At 38.9% G+C, this 18,004-nt stretch overlaps 1 protein-coding gene across 2 annotated transcripts in view; it reads left to right on the forward strand.

Moving 5' to 3' along the window:
* Window positions 1-18,004, forward strand: part of LOC147175612 (voltage-dependent calcium channel subunit alpha-2/delta-1) — a 91,110-nt gene that overhangs the window by 63,506 nt on the left and 9,600 nt on the right. For both annotated transcript variants that reach the window (XM_086072718.1, XM_086072717.1), the window contains 15 exons: window positions 3-64; window positions 1,078-1,154; window positions 7,053-7,113; window positions 7,226-7,317; window positions 9,365-9,446; window positions 11,068-11,130; window positions 12,909-13,012; window positions 13,502-13,597; window positions 14,022-14,089; window positions 14,178-14,216; window positions 14,294-14,365; window positions 15,741-15,893; window positions 15,981-16,033; window positions 16,837-16,892; window positions 17,171-17,300. In XM_086072718.1, the coding sequence (XP_085928844.1) occupies window positions 3-64; window positions 1,078-1,154; window positions 7,053-7,113; window positions 7,226-7,317; window positions 9,365-9,446; window positions 11,068-11,130; window positions 12,909-13,012; window positions 13,502-13,597; window positions 14,022-14,089; window positions 14,178-14,216; window positions 14,294-14,365; window positions 15,741-15,893; window positions 15,981-16,033; window positions 16,837-16,892; window positions 17,171-17,300 (1,208 nt within the window). The remainder of the gene's footprint in view (window positions 1-2; window positions 65-1,077; window positions 1,155-7,052; window positions 7,114-7,225; window positions 7,318-9,364; window positions 9,447-11,067; window positions 11,131-12,908; window positions 13,013-13,501; window positions 13,598-14,021; window positions 14,090-14,177; window positions 14,217-14,293; window positions 14,366-15,740; window positions 15,894-15,980; window positions 16,034-16,836; window positions 16,893-17,170; window positions 17,301-18,004) is intronic.

Raw genomic sequence — 18,004 nt, forward strand, 5'->3', positions numbered from 1 at the left:
AGAGATATATTGATAGAGGAGTAAGAACATACACTTGGGCACCAGTCAATGGAACCGATTACAGGTGAGTCATCTGAGCTCTCGAGAAGATCTTATGCACTGCCAATTGCGCTACTTAAGCCTATCCACTGATAACTCATCATTGAGTGGTCACTCAATCATGAAGGGTACTATTAAGTCACAAGGGCTGACCAAATTCTAATGGCAGGCTCCAGAGGCCTACAGTAGAGTGGAACACCTTGTGGTTAACAAATGTCCGGTTCGTAAACAATTTGCTAAACGAACAAAATTTTCTAAGCAATATTACCTCCGTTAATGCGCTATATTTTTGGTTCATATATACTAAATGCATTACTGTTGAGGGGGAAAAAAGTAGGAAGCACAGTGAACACCCACTAATCATGGGAGTATGGACTGTGTCCCGCTGCAAATACCGAACATCAAAAGTAATTGCCACCCTACATTCAGCAAAATGTATTTCTTTATCATGTCTTTATTATTTAATCAAATGAATTTAAAGCTGTATGAATAACATCATAATAGTGTGTACTGTATACTAGACTAGATTCACTGATGGATGGACAGTCAAACAGACAGACAAATAGATCAAGTAAAAAAATATTAGACCACTTTTTTTTTCCAATTTCTTGTTCATTTTTAGAAAAGAAAACACGGAAGACCTAAAATCACTGTTTTTAATTGAGGTAAGAACTTAATTGATTTTGGTCGTTATCAAGAAAAACTGGGAAAATGGCAACTCTTAAACTCAACTGTCATGAGGTACTATTTTGGTTGTCATCCTTATTTTTAGTCATGCCAGGCATTAAAAAGGAACAAGAAACAGAAGAAGCAAAAGTGTTCTAATAATTTATTCAATGACTGTATATCGAGTAAAAATATTACAGTAAAAATACAGAAAAAATTACAGAATACAGATAGACACCGAATTTGAGTTGACAGACCACATCATCAAAAACATCAACCAAATCAACAATAACCTCATCGTTGTCTTCATCATCATCATCAACAACATGCTTCTTCCTAACCAACAAATGTTCATGTGCCTTTCCTGTGCAGCCTGGCTCTGGTTCTGCCGAAATACAGCGAGCACTTCATTCAAGCCAAACTGGGCGATGACATCAAGCAAGCAATGTGTGAGTGCAACACCATCCATCATCAAGCAAACTGCGCTTTTATTTCCTTTTATTGGCCCTCCTAGAGCAACTCCCTGACAAATTTCTCATTGGGTCACCACTATTGCCTCCCAGCTGAAACCGCAGGCCGCTCCTTGTGTGCCGCATCCCCGCCGTGCTTTTTCGTTTGTAGTGGAACCCGTTGGTCAGCGGCCATGCACTCCCATGCAAAGTCAAACACATGAAACCCTTGTTAGTGACCTAGCCTGAGTGCTGAATTTCCTTTGATCCTCCCTAAACTTTTTGCTTCCCTCCTTTCTTTTGTTCTGACTTGCTTTTAGGCTTTTGGCTTCTTTTGTATCTCTTTCGCCTCCCTGCACTCATCTTTTCCATCTGCCGTAATCAGTTTGGACAAAAACTATGCAGCAACAATTCTAACATGCACAAGTAATTCCCTAATTAAGGTCTGGAAGCCATAGGTTGAGGGTCTGCAAAATATATTTTTTATTACATTTGGTGGGACATTGGTGATAAAGTGAGTTGAATAGCTTCATTTAGACAAAAGTAGTGCTTTGCCACAGGGCAAATTGCAAGTGTTTGCTGTACCTACTGTTAGCCTAATAGCATAGAGATGTGCATCTCTCTAATAAAAGACGATTCGATTTACTTTGATTTTAATTTGCTTTGATTCAGTAGAATAACGATACAATTTGATATGGTACGGCTTAGTTTGAAAGGGTATGATGGAATGAGTTTTGGTTAAAAGTGAACATTTATTTTACAGTATGAAATTTAATTAAGTAGTCACTTAACTGTAAGTTGACTGGAAATATGGCATTTCCCTCAAAGAGATTTATCAAAGACCAAGGAGTGCATTTGTAGCTTTTTTCATATTTCTTAGCATGTAACAAAATGTAAATCCTCTCCAAAGCCCAAGCTATTCAACTGAATTGAATTAAAAAACAAATCATCAGCATCAAAACAATTTGAACAAACAAGAAGAGTCCAGTTGTCTTGATTCAACATTGGCGGATTACCATGACTTGGTTGACAGAGAATTTTATTCACAAATGACTCTGGCAATATGGTGACCGGCAGGCAAATAACTCATACTAAACCAATTACTCCTCCCTACCTTAGCTTTGGGCCAATTTAAAGCTTATTTTTGAAATTCACTTGTTAAAATGGGATTTTCTTACCTGGTTGAACTTTGATTTTCATGTAATCTTGCCATTTTATCTTGTAATAATACAACTTTATCCTGATAATATTACTTGGCGCAATCCCAGCTGTCTTCGGGCAGCAGGCGGGGTACACCCTGCAGGGAACTCTTTAGACAAACATTCACAACCACACCTAGGGACAATTTAGAGTGTGCAATTAATCTACCATGCATGTTTTTGGAATGTGGGAGGAAAGCGGAGTATAGAAAACCCACGCAGGCACGGAGAGAACATGCAAACCGTGCACACTTTGTTTGACATTTGCACTTTTTAATGCAAATTTTTACTAAATTCATACAAATTATTCATTAAAAAACAAAATCTGCCATATCACTCAGCTTTTGCCTAATTAATAGTTATTAAAATTTAAGCTATAAAAGAAGTGATTGTTAAAATAGTAAATACAAATCTCATATTGAAAGTAATGAAAATAATTACTAAGCAGCTTTCTAGGAAGCCTCGGATTTAGTCTGTGGATTATTTTTGTATGATTTTCTACTAAAAATAAGTTTTATGGTAAGTAACTGTAAAAAAAAAAAAAGAAGAAAAAAAAAGTTGAGTGTTGCAATTTAAATTTGACTTCCACTTTTGGTTTTAAGGTATACACAAACAAGTCCACATTGTTTGAGTTGTGAATTCTTTCTGTACGATTTTCTACTAAATTCTCTACTACTTCCCTGTGTGTCTTCTCTGCTGGACATTTACAGCATCCTCTTGGGGCAAGTACTGACTCTTCTGTCCTTTTTTTTGTAATGTGATGTTTCTTCCGCTTCTTGCATGCTTTTATCTTGCACAGGTTTGTGTGATTATTACATTTAGCGCTCTGTTGACGATTACTTACCTCACAGGGTATTATTAGCGGCAAAAAAAACTGCAAGTTCAGCGTAAAAAAAACATCTGTCTCTAGTGCATTTTCATCACTTTGATGTGTCTCTACAAAGCCGTTTGGCTAATGGAGCAGTTATCCCAATAGATGAGATTTTGACTGAGTACTTTGGCCCTTGTGTCATTCCCTGGCCACCATAAAGAGCCCGTCGACGTTTACGGGGCCATTAAAAGAGCTCAAAACCCACCGTGCTGCTTGGGCATGGCGGCCATCTTAAAGATTGTGTATTTTTTTTCCGCCCTACAATTTAAAACAGTTGCCAGTTTTAATAACACCGATGTCTCTGACAAAACTCTCAAAGGATCTAAGGATCTATGTCTATGTGGCAAATGGGCACACTGGTCGTATAGCCTGCTGCTGGGCTAATATTGAGTCCGGCTTTTGTTACAACTCGGGGTGAAAGCAGGGGTGTTCGGTACCACTTTTTTTTTCTCACACCATTACCTGTACGAGTACTCAACTTACTTATAGTACTTTTGATACATTAAAAAAAAAATACAATGACAATAATTGTCCTTAAAATTGCAAGAAATTAATGGCAATGTTCTATTCTTCTAATTTCTAGTTCTTGCACATAAGAACTGATACCTTGAAATAAGGCCAGGTATCGGCCTAACACCAATACAAATGATACCAGACACAAAGTGTGTTTTAAAAAAAAACGAATCAAATCAAACTTTATTTATAAAGCACCTTTCATACATTAAAATGCAGCTCAAGGTGCTGAACAATTTAAACATCCATAGTACAATAAAAAGATAACCCATCCCTCCCCCCAACATCCACATGATCATACCCATCAACACACACACACTCAACAACAACAACACTATATAGCAGTTACACAGAGAAACTGGTAACATGTTATTTGTATTTTTTAATTAAAGGAGCTGAACACAGTTTTTGCAGATTTGCGACCCCTCTGGCGAAAAGCGGAATGGAAGCCAGCGATGTGCACGCGCCCAGAGTGCCGAGACGTTTGTTAGTGGTAGTTTTATTGTGCATTGCTTATCATAAATAGACCCTATCGCATGTTCGTGACGAGGTCTTACCTTTTTAGCAAGAAACGAGCAAGCCGTGGGTCCCGTTTCATCCTTTTAGGTCTTTCCACCTACTCCAATAGTAACGCTGCTCCATTATTGATCCACCTTCTCCCGTGACGCTTGTGCAACTTCAGTTTTGCCCTTTTTGTCACAATTGACAGGTGTTATCCTTTCCTGATCGGTATCCTGACCGTTGTCGGGGAACGCAGGGGAGATTTTTCCCTCCAGGGTCAGAGTCACCTCCGGGGACAACTCCCGGGCCGTTGCATGTTGCCAAAGGAGCCACCGAAAGACGGAGGGTCGCACTGCAGTCTTGGTTTATTATTATTTTGACACACTTTTATAACCGTTGTCGCACGCATTTGTCTTTTTCCACGGTCTCATCCACACATTCCCAAACACTTCCGCCTTCCCAGCGCTTCCGCAGAGCGAGAGAGAGAGAGAGCGTGCACAGTGCACATGCCTCTTGTCACGCTCACGGAGAAAATGAAAGTTTCGGTCCCAAAACCCTCATCTTTATTTCACTCGACAGGAAAATAGGGGCAACGGCCATTGTGCCACAGTAGTGCGTTCCTGTCCATTATACAATCATTAAAATAAGTGTGGGTGAAAAATGCGGTTATTTTAACACTCAAACTTGCGTGCAATGGTGACATCTTCACTCGTCTGTATTGTTATTGAGTAAGCACACCTGTCCGTAAAATGTAAAACTTTATATAAATAATTCATAACTCCAGCAGACAGTGGGGGACATATGACATACATACATAGAGCCCAAACTCGCTCGGGGCACTGGAATGATGCGCGCCCCACCTTGGTCCTATATTGTCTTTTAATGAGAATCAGTGGGTAAGCAACATAAATACAGACCACGGAGATGAATGACACACTCTCACACTGCTCCTCATGTTTTGCATTGTCATATCAAAATACAGATATATTTTGAAATATTTTTATTTTATTATCAATTTCTGATTATGTCTTCAAGGTAAGGAAGGAGTGTTGGGGAAGCACCTTAGTGCCCTCTATTGACCAGCCAAGCACTCCAGAGACCTAACTATTTGTATGCAAGCTGTTCAAAATTCCATTTTCCATATTAAGTCCTCTTTAAGTTTCACACCAGAGCTGGACCACCACTAACATCTCCCAACTGATACATAAGGAAAAATTGCCCCCCCCAAGTAGTTAGCGCATAAATATGCGTTCCTATACCAGAGGGTGCTATATGGAGCTGGCCAATAAATCTGCCTGTCATCTTTTTATGCGAAGGATGTCGTTTCATCCCGCAGCACATTTCCATGACAATGTTCAAAGTGGGGCTTTCAGTGATGGCTTTTGCAGACAGCGCCACCACGCCAACTGAGTACATGCTAAAAAAAAATCTACGAACGGACGGCCGTGAATGACGGCGAACGACGCCTGTCTTGTCATTTATGAGATTTTGAACGCTGCTTCGCAGCTTGGAGAGATTTTCTTTTGGATGTTTATGACTGTGTTGTTTCAATGCATGCTCTGATATTCTAGTGTATAAGAAAATATTTTCCAAATACTTTCTTTAGTTTCTGACTTTCCTTCTCCTCTCCTCCTCCTTCTTCATGGGGGTCACAGGGCAAATAGGCAAGTATTTCATTCCTTATGAGCCGCCACTCTTCACCTCACTCTCTTTATCCAGCACCTCATATCTGTCCAATTTGTTATGTGTCAGTGTAAGTGTGTCAGTGGCCGTGTGTGTTTGTGTGTAGGTCTTAGTTGCCATCTATGTGCTTTAGCATCACTGTGATATAAAAACGACAGTCCTAAAAAATAGTCATGCCTCAGAATAAAACCAATGCAATTTCCAATTGTCAGGATTTTCATTAATTTTTCACATGCTGTCAAAAACACTTAAGCTATGTCCATTTTTTTTGTCTTTTTTTAAATTTTATTTTTACATTTTTACGTTTTTGGGATGTCTGCATTCTGTTTCATTCCAAAAACATAAAAATGTTTAAAAAAAATATGACAAAATGGACATAAGGGTTTTTCACATAAAAAAAACACTGACACTTACTTTTTCACATAAAAAAAACACTTATGTCCATTTTATTCTTGATTTTTAAATTTTTTAAGATGTCTGCATTCAGTTTCAAAATACTGATGTCCATTTTCCCCCGATTTTTTACATGTTTACATTTTTGGGATGTCTACATTCAGTTTCATCTCAAAAACATAAAAATGACAAAAATGGACATATGTGTTTTTCTCATAGCAGCGACGATAGGAAATTAATGGATTTGAATTTGTCCATTCCACATTAAAATGTCCCCTTTGTAAAATCATAATTTACTCTGCAAACAATATTTTTAGGTGTTTTTAAGGTATTCTTAATCATTTAAGTGTAAAAACCGTCACTGGGTCCTCAGCCTCAACTCATTGCTTCACCTATTATTTATGCTGACTTTCCACTGTATGTTATGGTTTTATTATTTAAGCTTATAGAGTGCTGAGCAGCCAGGACATAGAAGTGTGTACCACTTTCCTGCATAGTTTTTAGTTGCGGATCTACAGTCGTCACCACATACTTCCTTCCAAAGCCAAACAAAAAGCGAGAAATCCTGTCGTTGAAAATACAAGTAAAGTTGGTTTTTGAGTAAGAATGAGTGTGTGTGTGCGCGCACGTTATATTATATAGGAACCTGAATCTGAAAGCACAACATTTTTGCAGGTACCAAAATGCCAGTCAAGTAATGTAAATGAAGATCTGTGTATGCGTTGTTTTGTCCCAAAGTGATGGAAACCCTCCAGCTGGAGAACTTCGACAACTTTGGTCACACCTTCATCGCCCCACGGTGAGTGGGCTAAGCCCCCCATTCGGCCACTTTCCCCCGACTGAACGTACCGTTGCGCATGCCGGAGCAAATGTGGTGGCGAGAGTGAAACTGACGGTTGCTGTTTCTTCAGGGAGTACTGCAAAGAGCTGACGTTGTCGCTCAACAACACCCAGTTTCTCCTCGATTTCAACCAGTACATTGATAGGAACACTCCAGATGCATGTGAGTCATGCATCTCTCTCAGTGTTTTGGTTTCCTTTCTAAATACTCGCACTGATGGTGTTTCGGCCTTCATCAATGTACACTGAGTGCGATAAACGTGAGCCCTGTCAGTGGGTGTGTGTGTATGTGTGTGTGCATGCATCACAATCTGTTTTCATGTTTGAAGTTGTGCAATCTTCACCCCTGTGCTCAGCGTCTGAAGGGCAGAGCAGCTCATTTGATGAGTCAGGTCTGAGCAGGGTGACATCAGGCCCGATCGACTGAGCTTCCTAGAAGCCCCGTGTTGTCATTCTACGCGGTGACTCATCGGGTTTGATTGGTCGTCATCTAATGGATCACACCGGCCGGTATAGCTTACTGCCATTATCCCGCTGCTAATGGAGACAGCTATCCCCGATCCATTTGGAGCCAAGGTCACACTAGGCTGCTGCCTTTGAAAAGTTTGGAGTACAAAACAGGGATGTCCAAAGTCTGATTGGGGGCCATTCACAGTTGAAGTGTTTTAGTAGCTCACTGCATATTCTGTTTATTATATAAAATTAGTCGGGGCCAACATCATAGTTATGATCAGATCAAAAATAATATTGTAACAAAAGTTGAACGTGACGAGATATCACACTTTTTTAGTTAAATTTTTACAAGGAAAAAAAAGCTTACCATGTTGTTAGCAGACTTCAAAGCTAATTTCTAATGCTTGCTTTTTCCAAAATCAACAATAACACAAAACTTTGATTTTTTTTCTTTAATTATGTTCAGAAGATGTTAACCTACCTAATTTAGCAAAGAGGCCACATGCTGGCTCGAGGGCTAAGCTAACATGCTAATCTCAACTTTGTCTACTTAAAAAAAAAAAATCTAGAAAAAGTAAAATGTTTTGTTTAAATAAATTGCTACATGTGTAAATGTGGTATGTATTATAAATTAAGGAGAATAGGAGGGACACATTTTAAACCAAATTATAAGAGGTCACTAAAATTACTTCTTTACACTTAGGAGAAGTCAAGACCTATTTCCTTTACAATATGTTATATGCATGCGCATTGGTCTAAACACAGCAATCTGATTAGTATTGAATTCGTGGAATATGAGTTATGAAGCAAAATCCATCTGTTATTATTCATCTCAGGTGGCGGCCATTTTGCCACTTTTTGTTGACTGAAAATAAAAAATAACATCACAGTTGCTCAGCGCTCAGTCACCAGCCAGAAGCAAAATGGCCGCCTCCTGAGATCCATTAAAATGGGTGAATTTTGCTCTTTAATTCATATTCCACAAATACAATATTAATCAGAATGCTGTGTTTAGAATAATGGGGGCTCAAGAACATATCAATGTAAAACATTTTTTGGCCTTAACATTAATTTTGTGCGCCAACTTCCAATTCATATTATGATGACTTATAATGCACCCAATATGTAATATATATGAAACTGTAGATTTGCGTACTGTATTATATGGCCAAATCCACATTCTAGCATTAGGACCACTGTTACTTTTTTTTTTTTTAGCTAGTCTGTTTTTTTGGACAAATAGTAGCTAGAGGAAAAGTCACTAAATGTAGCCAAAACATAGCCAAATTGGCAACATTTCAGACATAAGTCGTAGTTCTGCCTCGCTACCTCTCTTGTATGAGTTTGCACAAGTGTGTACATAAAACCCCCCCACAGTTTTCAAAATAAAAGTGGTATATATTTTAGTTGGACTTCATGGTCATTGTGAGGGTCAGTCAGAGACTGTGGGCGGGACGGATGTGTTTCCCGGGCTGTAATTTGCCCATGTCGTACCTACAGTATATTGAATTGTTATTAGCATGTTTTATAAGCACAACTTCCTTCCATTTTTCTGTATGTGGCCCTCAGTGGAAACAGTTTAGACATCCCTGGTCAAAAACTATTAAATAGTTCTAAATGTTATCATCAATTAGCTATCAGTGACAGTGTTGCTTGTTTTTCTTCCATCCATTTTGCCCTCACAAGTTTCTTTGCAAGTCTAGCTATTGAAGCCGTGACATGCATGATATGTAGACGGCATCTGTCTCCAATCACAGGCAATGTGTCCCTTGTGAGTCGACTCATCCTGGATGCCGGCCTGACAGCTGAGCTGGTTGAATTGTGGAAAGAGCAGAAAGTGTAAGTAGGAATCGTCCAGATTATTATGTATACTATGAAAGTCAACGTTGCAAACATGTCAATTGTGTTGTCAGGTTTCATGCGTACTGTTTTTGTGACGAAATGCTTAAATTTGGCCCGATAGTCAATATGTGTGTAACCGGCTTAATTGCAAAGCAAACAATGCTTTATTGCTACAAGGCACAAGTAGCGCTGCCAGGAATCATGTCAAAAGATGTCAACATTTTCCATATTCCATACCATGTACCCACTTACCGACACTGGCAGTTAATTAGGAGCGTGTGCACAAATTTAAATACTATATCGGGTTCCAATTGGAACTGCTTTCCACAAAGTTTCTTACGCTTGTGCATGCGGAGCATCATACTTAACTATTCACAGGAGATAGGGGACAAGCCCTGTTATAAATTGTGAAAATCCGCAAGTAACTAATCTACGCCATAAAAAAGTTTATACAGTGGAACCTTGTTTTTTGTAATTAATCTGTTTACTGGATTATTTCACTTAAATAACACAGTGGACAGCAAAAATAAGTGGTCATTTTCAGTTTGAATTAACATTTTAGCGTCGTCAGTTTGACAATCATTCTAAAAGTTGAGAACCCGAAACAAAAAAATGTTCTTGCTTTTTTCTTTTTTTTTAGTAAACAGCAATAGAACATTGACTGGTTTCACAAAAAAAGTTTCATTGACTGGTTTCACAAAAAAAGTTTCTGACCAAAAAGTGGACACAATTATTATTTTTGTTTGTAAAAATAAACTGTCAACCAGAACAATGACTTTGATGCTATAATATAGAATATATAGAATATATAAAACAGAAACAAGACTGAGAAAGGTTTTTGATAGCAAAGTAATCATTTGTTCGCAGATGTGAAACTAATTAACACTGTGGCCTTTGTAAATTCACATTTGTCATTTACTCAAAGAACTGAATCATCGATTACTTGCTACTCTGTTTATACCATACATATACATACTCGTTTGTGTGTGAGGTGCATAAACTTGTCTGACTTCCAACGCATTGGCATTTCTCCCCCTCATAATCGATGTGACAAGCCGAGATTCACTCCCTAAACTTTATCTTCAACTCAAAAGCTATGCGGATCTCAAATCCAAAGTGATGCAATACTAACATTTAGTGGAATCTGTTTTTCATTACAGTGGTTTACAAATCATGAATTTCACAAATAAACTGGGCGAGAGTGTCTTTCGCGCCTAAACAGTGAAAACGGTATTAGACGAACAGTATACTGTATATGTCGGTGGCATTAAACTGTTGTATGTGAAGAATATAAATGTCTACAATGTTTACAGTTTTTTTCTGCTTAATATTATCATTGGAAAGGCTCTACACATACAAAATCAGCCAAAAAAACCCCACAATAAAATACATTGGGAGGCAAGGGACATGGGTTGATTCCAGTTTCCGTTGGGTTCTGGATTCTGTTTTGACGTTTTGACCACATTTTTGGTTGCAAGTTCCAAGGGTATTCTGTACACTGACAAGTGACTCTGGTTGTGAAATTCAAGAGTGTCTTTTCCCCCAGCTGGGACTCACAGATGCACTATTTGTCGGCGTGATCCACTTCGAAGCTTGACTGTTTTTTCCATCCTCTCAGGAATGGGACGGTGGCCAGATTTGTAGCCACAGATGGAGGAATCACAAGAGTCTTCCCGAGAAGGTACCCCTGCTCGTCGTCGACGTTGCACTTCTCTGGCGCGGCCAAACTAGCCTGCGAGCTTCAGCCAATTATCTGGGCACTCAAATATGTGCTGTGAAAATTGAAAGGGGCTGTGATATTTTTAGTCGGAGCTCTTTCTGGCCGCTCCAGTGGCTCTTCAACAAGAAGGATTAGTCCCATGCAGCACAAGGATCAATCTGTGCATGCTTGCAGCAGCAGCCACGTGCATTTTAATTTCCTCCATCCTCCAATGTTAGTCATAATCACTTCCTGCCAATTGCCCTTTGTTGTCAATTGAGACAAAATAGATACTGTGATGCATGCTCACACATCAGGTATTGATATTTTCATTAAATATGATCAAAAGTACATCTGCTATTTCAATTTCTATATTGGAACAGTACATACTATTAACAGGGAGTATCCATAGTAATTTGTTGTATTAAAATATTTGTATAATTGTGTAAAAAATGTAATCTGCTAATCCACACAACAAAAATATGTTAGACTATCTTTTGAGGTTAATTAAATGTTGTTACATTCAAACAGAGGTGGCAAATCCAGGTCCAGAAAGTAACAACCCCACTACAGTTTGGCTTTAAGTGTACCACAAAGTATACTTTCAAGTGTACTTTTAAGTATACTAAAATGTTCCAATTTAGTCCTTTTATTATTTAGGACTTTGCTTAAAGTTTACTTTTAGTACAAGAATAAGTACACTAAAAAAATAAACTTAGGTATCCTTAAGTATTCTCTATATTATGTACTTAATTACTTTTTGGTAAGGGGCGTCTACTCCATCCTAGGTAAACGAGCTCTCAAGGAGCCGGTTGAGTATAGTCACCTTTGGCTGAAGTGTGCCATGGTTTTTACTTTTCTGGTCCTGGATTTGCCACCTGCATTCAAGTAAGACTGATGCTATTGTGAAACAAAAAGGGTTGGGTTCGGGTCAGGTTTAAGGTGAGTTAGTGTTAGGTTGGGATTCAATTAGGGATTTGGGTTTTCTAAAGTTAAGTAAACTGCTTGTTCTTTGAAGGCAACAAACTACTACTCCAAAATAATACAGAAAAATATATTTGTGAATGTATTGGATATTTTACCATTGCTAACATTGTACTAAACCATTTTCACAATGATGGTTTGAATTCCAAATTGGAATCTCACCTATGTTATATTAGAAACCCTTATGTTCATAATTCCTTACCAGCTTACAGTCAATGTGAGTACAAAACGTTCAGGCTTAAGATAAAAAGAAAAAAAGTCATTAGAAGCCTACTAGAACATCAGAAATTTGTTTGGGGTTAATCAAAGTCACGTCAAATGGTGGCAGGTGTGTGCCAACGCCAATTTGTTTATTTTTTTACTTCCCCACTCAAAAAGTTACGTGTTACAATCATGGTGGAAGAGGTTTTGAGAACATTTACTATGGTCTCATTTTTTTTATATCACAAAAACCTGGTGTTTGAACAGGGGTGTGTAGACTTTTTATAACCAGTGCAGATTATATATATATATATATATATATATATATATATATATATATATTCAAAAGCATGTACAAATTGGATATTTCAGTCACCATTTAGTCTGTTGTGTCACCCTTGGGTCTTATTTAATCTACAATGTAAATTCCCAAATAATTAAATACAATATGATAATGCCAGCAGAAGACATAACCTTTAAAATTGGTTCAATTTTATCCACCGCATAACAGGAGGGTTAACTACACGTTATGTTAATTGAGAAAAAGTGATTTCTTTTTTCTTTCTTTTTTTCAGTGCCGGAGAAGATTGGCTAGAGAATCCCGAGACGTACGAATCCAGCTTCTACAAGAGATCCCTGGACAACGACATTTACATTTTCACTGCTCCATCTTTTAACAGTAAGAACCTTGTGTGTAAGCACTTTGTTGCCGGAGCTTTTTTTCAGTCTGGTCTGGCATCAAGCCCCAGCGCCTTTGTAAGTCAGCCCGAACCGTCCTGGCGAAGATCACGCTCGTACGCTGATGACATCATGCCTTTTATCCTCAGCTTCTTCCCGGCTTACAGTATGTCTGTCAGCACTCATCCTCGGCCTCACTCTTGGACTGTGAGCTTCCTCTCTTGCTTATCTCCACTAATCTCTCCGGCAGACGTCAGGGGAGGCAAGCAATGAGTGTAATGCAGTCGGGGTAATACTCAACTGGATTAACACATGGGGGTTCACGAGCTCCACCGGGCTCAATGTGAATTACAAGCATTGGAATCCTTCCCGGCCATGGATAACAATTATTCCTGTTTTAAGTGTGGTTCTGAAACGCTCGCTTCTGCGGGCTTTTCAGCCAAATGTGTAGTAATTACATTCAATGTTCCCTCGTCTGTCCTTTATTCAGCTGCAACAGAAGGCAGAGAGAGCGTGTCCGAATCTGGTATCCTCGTCAGCAAAGCCGTGGATCTCACCATCAATGAAGTCACGCTTAAGCCGGCGGGTCAGTTGTGCTTAACCGCACATCGATTGCTGCGTGTAACAAAGACTTGAAGTAAAACAAATTTTAGGGGGGCTCATTCCCCAAAAGGAATATTAATGACTCAAAACCTTGCGATTAAAGTGAATGAATAAAACAATAAAGTTTTAATGATGACAAATATCGAAAGACTTTGATATAGAAATAGAGGAAACATTAAATATGAACCATTTTCACCTTCCCAAACATCAACTTACTCATTAAGTACTTGTATTTGATGATTACATTAAAATGCTTTGCTTGTAAAACAAAAAAAAAAAGTGTGAACCAGACGTCCACCATTGCACGCAATCCAATTTAGAGAATCAATATCATGCAATCATGCAAACACCAAATTGTGTCACGTTGGTAATATACAACTGTATTTTTAATGCTGGTCTGTTTGTAGTGGTGGGAGTGAAACTCAATGTTACTTTCTGGATGAACAGTTTTATGAACGCCACACTTAAAGAGAATGTAAGTGATGTTTAAATGATCCTATGTATTACTTTTCCTTTCACACATTTAGGCATTAGCACTGAATTCACTTCTTTCTTTATTTTAGTGCAAAGATGAGATTTGTGGCTGTATGAGGAATGACAAGGTAAAACAATGCATGTTTTTTTTTTTATTATTATTATTTTTTTTATCAGACTTGAAAACTATTTTGACCTTTTGCAGCATGTCGACTGCGTGATCCTGGATGATGGTGGCTTTCTGCTCATGTCTAATCAGGAAGATTACATTACCTTGGTGAGTTTCAATCATTTAAAGAGATACTGTATGTCACTGTATTTGTCCGAAGCTGATAATACCAATAACTTAATGTTAGAAAAACTAGTTTTATTTGGAAAAGCATCTTAGCCTTGCATTGTAAAATCCAACAGGAAAAGCGTGTTTGGGGGTTATCTTGAGGGTAGTCTGTTGAATAAAGAAATATCACAGGATGAAACATTTTGCCATGTTGTCAGGAAAGGTGAAATCAGAAACTTTATAAGTCATCTATTGCATCTCATGGGACTGCATCAATCTCCTACCAAGGTCAGACAAAGGACCCATGGCTAAGTTACAAAGATAGCTTGCTTGCTTGCTCTGAGCTCCTTTCAAAGCTTTTCTAGGACGTAGGTTCATCCTTGCCCCCACTAAAATACAACATCAGACGCAGGAGGATGATCAAAGTTCAGGTTCTGTCAGTTAGGGATGCTTTATTGAAGTGAGTCTCTTGTGGATTTGAGCCTCTCGCACTGAGATACTGACTATAGACTGCTGTGTCTCTATGGTCCAATGTTAGTACATGTGCTGGCCTGAGGAATGCTTCTTGTAAGTTATGATAGTTCCTATTCTTTCCCAGGTGTCTTAATAAAGGGCTTTTGTCAAAATACCTCAAAGATTACGTTGTTTTTTTTAATGTAATCAGTGTGATCTGTTATTATTTCATCATTTGGACCATAAGATTGATTTTGTGGTTTTTCATTCTCTTAGTTTGTGTGTTCCTTTGTGACTCCATGGCTGGTTCTTTTGGACTGGCTCAACCAATTCAGACAGACATTCTACAGTCGTGAACTGTCTGGCACCTTGCTGCAGACCATCTGCTTTAAATTTCTCAGATCAGGCGTTTATTGGTTGGATCTGGTCTGTTCATGAATAGAACAAGCAAATGCCAGTGGTTCTGAAATATCAGTGGTGAATTTGGTTTGCATGAATGCTGCCTGTGAAAAACAAGAAATGGAACATCCAATTTTTCATCAGGCCAATTTAAGTCTTTGTCAATGTAGAAAATGGGAGTATTAGTGTACTGTAGTAACTTTTTACTCCACCCTTCAAAAAGAAAAACATGATTCATCTGTGGCCATGGCAGAAATATAATACTATTGCATAACATCTGACATTGCAGAACTGAGCAGAGGGGGGAAAGACATGGCAATAGCCCACTTCATTACATGCACCAGAGATGTGTTGACAGCTGCCTGTTTATTAAAAGGATTGTCTGCGTATGACTGAACTCTCCATGCAAATTGCCTTTGAAGGCAGATGCCAGTTTCTTGAGAACTGATCCATTGCATTGCAAAACCCCAATTTAGCAGCTTAAAAAGTTTTCCTGAACTGAAGGTATCTTTCGTGTTTCCAGATAGGTCAGTTCTTTGGTGAAGTGGATCCTGTGCTGATGATCAACCTGGTCAATACTTCCCTGTACTCCTTCAACAAGACCTACGACTACCAGTCTGTTTGTGACCCGGAGAAAGACAGCAAGGCTGCAGCGGGGCCTCGCTCTGTCCATGTGGTCGGTTTCTCATTGGATTAGCTTTGCCAATTTGGGGAGGGATTCTTGAAGGGGTTTAATCTCCATATCTGACATTTCTTTTTGTAGCCAACCATAACAGACTTGCTCAGTATTGGCTGGTGGGCCTCCACTGCTGCCTGGTGAGTTCATTTGAGGCATACATTCTGCGTGTACTGTATCTATGTTGTTGGACAACATAAGAATGTTGGGTGCAGTTGGAGTCAATTTCTGTCCTTTAAGGTACACTTATTTTTGATGTACCGTGCAGGACTAATCGTAGGACTTAAAGGTAAAGATAATCAATCAATGTAAGTTTTTTTGTGTGTGTTCATTCTCTGTAAAAAAATAAATAATAATAAATAAAAATTCAGGTCCTCATTTAAGATGCTGACATAACCCGAATTCGTAAGTCAGAAGAGTTTATCACCAACCTACGCTAGCAATAGTAAAGTCATAATTACAGTAAACATTTGTATGGAAAACACTTACAGTCCATAAGCATAAAACAATTAAATGAAAAACAGTAAATATGTCACTAAATAAGCTTATTTCTTCTTTCTTTTACTAGTTCATTGCACACAGTTGTAGCTTTGAAATGTCGGCACTAAAACTAGCCTATTCCAATGTTTGGGTTGGGACCAGAATGGCTCCAAGTTATAGGTAAAGCCTGATCACGGCTCACCTCTTTTCTGGGTATGGTCATGTGACGTTTACAAGGTAAGCGTTAAGGCACTGCGATATCATTTTCAGTCGACTGCAAGTGGCAAAATCAAAATGGGTGGATTTTGCTGCTTAATTCACATTACATATGATGTAAAATGAATCAGAACTTTGTTTAGACGGGTGGGGCTGCATAGAAGATTTTGTTGTAAAAAAAAAAAGTTGACCTGATTTCCCCTTTAAAAGGAACAAACTTAAAATAGAATAAATTGTCCTTGTGTAGGTCTATATTCCAGCAGCTCTTCTATGGCCTCATATTCCCCAACCTTCTAGAGACAGGTGAGCAACGCAAACATTTATAATTGTTCCCACTTTTTGCTTCTCTCGTAATGCCCTTTTGCACAACCTGCTCGACACGGCTTTACTCGCTATTGACACTTCAGGTATTGGCAGGTGTTGGAATAAGCCATTCTTGGCATTTCGTTCAAGCGTGTTGAGTAGATACCAAACTGTTGGTCAGTCATCAGTCAAGCATGTTTTGTCATTGCTACAATACTGTGAAGTGGAAAAGCGGCATTTTTTTACGACAAACCGTTCCTTGTGCAAACTTCATTTAGTGGAGTCAGCGGATGAGGACATTCCTGACGCCATGTTTAAAGAAAGCTGCATCACAGAGCAGACTCAGTACTTCTTTGACAACGATGAAAGATCTTACTCGGGGGTCCTGGACTGCGGAAACTGTTCAAGGTACGTCTGTTAATTTCCGTGAGTACGCTCTGTCTATTAAATTTTCATGCCCCCCCTACAAACTATCAACTTTCTCCTCTATGTGCGAATGTAGTGTATACGGCACTATAAAGATGTCCCTCCTTTCCTCAGATCCTTTCCCTGCACATCCTTCTGTTTAATGATCCGTGGGGATAGGTTAGGAATAGTGTTGCCTTCCTGAAGGGCCTCGTTCAGTTTTTACTTCAGGCGGCTTCGCTTACGCGTTCCAATCAGGCACATTTGACCTTGATCTGCCACTGACAGGAATTGCAGGGGGAAGCACAAATGTTCTTTTATCTGTTCAGCTTCCCCCAGTCTCTAGCTTTTCTTCAAATTCACCCATTTCCACGGTCCACTGCACATTTACTTTGCTCTAACCTTCTTTTGTGTCAATTTGGAGGTTAAATATGGCTGTAATTACCCGGTGTTATGGGTCCCGCGTGTCTGGTTCCCAATGTTAACGGCTGCAAACACACAAAGCCTCATGGCGGCCATAAAAAGTCCAATAAGAGAACCGCTTAGAGAGGCCACATGCACACCTGCATGGGTGGAAGTAGCAAATGGGACTGCTTATATTACATAGCAGCTCATAAAGTAAATCACTGCAATTGTAGCAAAATTACTAAGAATACATATTTGCGCAAACTTGGATAAAAGCTTAGCTACTCTAAGCTAATCCTGTT

Source organism: Leptonotus elevatus, chromosome 4, assembly GCF_054856555.1.
Source record: "Leptonotus elevatus isolate MCC_2025b chromosome 4, RoL_Lele_1.0, whole genome shotgun sequence".
Lineage (NCBI taxonomy): Eukaryota > Metazoa > Chordata > Actinopteri > Syngnathiformes > Syngnathidae > Leptonotus > Leptonotus elevatus.